A 2,673-nucleotide genomic window follows, 5' to 3' on the forward strand; every position below is an offset into this window, starting at 1 on the left:
TCTAATATTAACTATCTTTTCGGTAAAGAAAGTTAGGAAGTCGTTGCTGCTGAGAGTTGGAGGGATGGATGGCTCAACAACACTATGGTTCTTGGTTAGCCTGGCCACAGTGTTGAAAAGGAACCTGGGGTTGTTCTTATTCTTTTCTATTAGAGATGAATAGTAATTGCTTCTAGCATTACGGAGTTCTTTTTTATATATTAATAAACTATCCTTCCAGGCTTGACGGTCTTCCTCATGTTGGCTGGAATGTGTTTTCCTTTCCAGCTGTCTGGTCTTCTGTTTCAAAGCGCGGCAAGTTTGGGCTGTACCAGGGAGCTATTCTTTTCTGATTGATAGCTTTCTTTTTGAGGGGAGCTACAGCATCAAGTGTTCCAAGGAGTGCTGCTGCAGTGCTATCCACAAGATAGTCCACCTGTGTGGGGGTGAAACCAGCATAACTGCCCATAATATGGTTACAGAATGTGGTGAAGTCAGCATCACTGCCCATAATATGGTTACAGGATGTGGCAGCAAGCTCTGCTGGAATAAGCTCTTTAAATCTAGAAACAGCAGTGTCAGATAGACATCTACTGTAGCGGGATTTTTTTCCCAGGTAGGATATAATTTGTTAAAGTAAATTCAAATGTTATTAAAGAATGGTCAGACAAGACGGGGTTCTGAGGAAGAACTGTGACATGGTCAGCTTCTATTCCATAAGTAAGTACTAAGTCAAGGATATGATTAAAAGTGTGAGTGGGTTTGTTTACCCTCTGAGAGAAGCCGACTGAATCCAAAAGTGACTTGAATGCAGTAGCCAGACAATCATCATCGACGTCCACATGAATGTTAAAGTCACCTACTATAATGACTTTGTCTGAGCTCATTGCTAAATTTGACAGAAAGTCAGGGAATTCTTCTAGAAACTCAGAATAAGGTGCAGGAGGACGATACACTACAGCAAGTAAGAGTGGTTTTTCTGCTTTCCAGTCTGGGTGAGAGAGGCTGACAGTAAGGCTTTCAAATGTATTATATGAACTATTATGTCTAGGGTTGATAATCAGATTTGACTGATAAATAGCAGCCACTCCTCCTCCTCGGCCTGTGTTACGAGGCACATGACAGTTAATGTAACTAGGAGGGGTAGATTCATTCAAACTAACATATTCATCTTGCTGCAACCAGGTCTCAGTGAGTGTTAATATGTCAATATGGTGACTTGTAATTAAGTCATTCACTAGGAGAGACTTGGATGGGAGAGAACGAATGTTGAGCAAACCACATTTAATAGTTCTATTAGTTTGGCTTGCTGGAGCAGTGGTTTTGATTTTAACTAAGTTGCTATAAACAACTCCTCTAGATTGGGGTTTAGGCTTAGACAGCCTCGAGGCAGACACAGTTTCTATAGGCTGGGTGGGTGACAACACGAAGGAAACAGCAGAGGGGCGTCTTAAACTGCGGCTCTGCCTGCTGGTCTGAACTCTGGGTGCTTGTCAGGGATTAGCACGGCTAATAAAGTTCCCTATATTCCTAGATAGGAGGGATGCGCCATCCAGAGTAGGATGGACGCCATCTCTCCCAATCAGACCAGTCTTTCCCCAGAAGGAGGTCCAGTTATCTATGTAAGCCACGTCGTTATCTAAGCACCACCCAGACATCCAGCGATGGAATGAACGCATGCGGCTAAACATATCGTCACTCACTAGGTTGGGCAGCGGGCCAGAGAAAATTACGGAGTCCGACATTGTCTTTGCAAAGTTGCACACCGAAGCCATATTAACCTTAGTTAACTCCGACTGGCGAAGCCGGGTGTCATTACCGCCGACATGGATTACAATCTTACTGTATTTAACCTTACGTTTACATGCCAGCAGCTTCAGATTAGCCTCAACGTCGCCCGCTCTGGCCCCTGGGATGCACTTTATGCTCGCTGGTTTCTCTACCTTCACGTACCGTAAAATGGAGCTGCCAATGACTAATGCCGACTTCACAGCGGGGCTGTGAGCAACAGAGTCGACATGTTGAGTTACGTTCTCAGCGGGTGTGTCGCTGAGTGGGGAAAAGCTGTTGGAGACGTGAAGGGGTTGGTGGGCCAACACGGGCTTATTGCGTCTATGTTTCCCTCGGTTTGTTGTCACCCAGCCGGACTGGCTAGTTCCCGGCTGCTCGGGGGCTGGGAGGGAACTGCTAGCGGCGGCTAGGCTAGGTGGCTCTGCACCGGCTAAGCTGGACTGTGAAGCTACTATAGCTGGACTAGCCTCCATGGTGCGGAGCCGGGACTCTAACTCGCTGAGCCTCGCCTCCAGAGCTACAAACAAGCTACACTTATTACACATACCATTACCACTAAAGGAGGCAGAGGAGTAGCTAAACATCTGACACTCAGAGCAGGAGAAGGAGACAGAGGAGGGAGGGGAAGCCATAGCTAGTATGTTAAGCTAACTAGCGGACCTGTGGCAAATACAACAAGTTGAATGGAGAAATACAAAGAGAGTCCTGTTAAGGACTTAAGTGACAGAAAGTTGTGTTAATGTAGCAAAACGTGGTGCACGCTGGTGCTTAAAGTGATTAAATTAGCAGAACACTAGACGGAGGATTGAGAAAGTCTAACACAACACAGCAACAGTGCAGCAGGTACAGGCAGGAAATGACGTAACACGCTCACCGTAAGTCACGCAGTCACGTAAGTCACGC

The 2,673-nt window shown here is 46.1% G+C and overlaps 1 protein-coding gene across 1 annotated transcript; it reads right to left on the bottom strand.

The window, feature by feature from the left end:
* Positions 1-365: 365 nt before the first annotated feature.
* Positions 366-2,402, bottom strand: LOC146959748 (uncharacterized). Its single transcript, XM_085772944.1, has 2 exons — positions 2,010-2,402; positions 366-1,964 (listed from the first exon to the last, which is right to left on the bottom strand). Exons 1-2 carry the CDS (start codon positions 2,400-2,402, stop codon positions 1,473-1,475), a joined length of 885 nt encoding a protein of 294 aa, XP_085629070.1. The 3' UTR covers positions 366-1,472.
* Between the last annotated feature and the right edge of the window lie 271 nt (positions 2,403-2,673).

The sequence above is a fragment of the Trachurus japonicus genome, unplaced genomic scaffold (assembly GCF_045865225.1).
Source record: "Trachurus japonicus isolate A0001 unplaced genomic scaffold, Traja_1.0 AP031126.1".
Classification (NCBI taxonomy): Eukaryota; Metazoa; Chordata; class Actinopteri; order Carangiformes; family Carangidae; genus Trachurus; species Trachurus japonicus.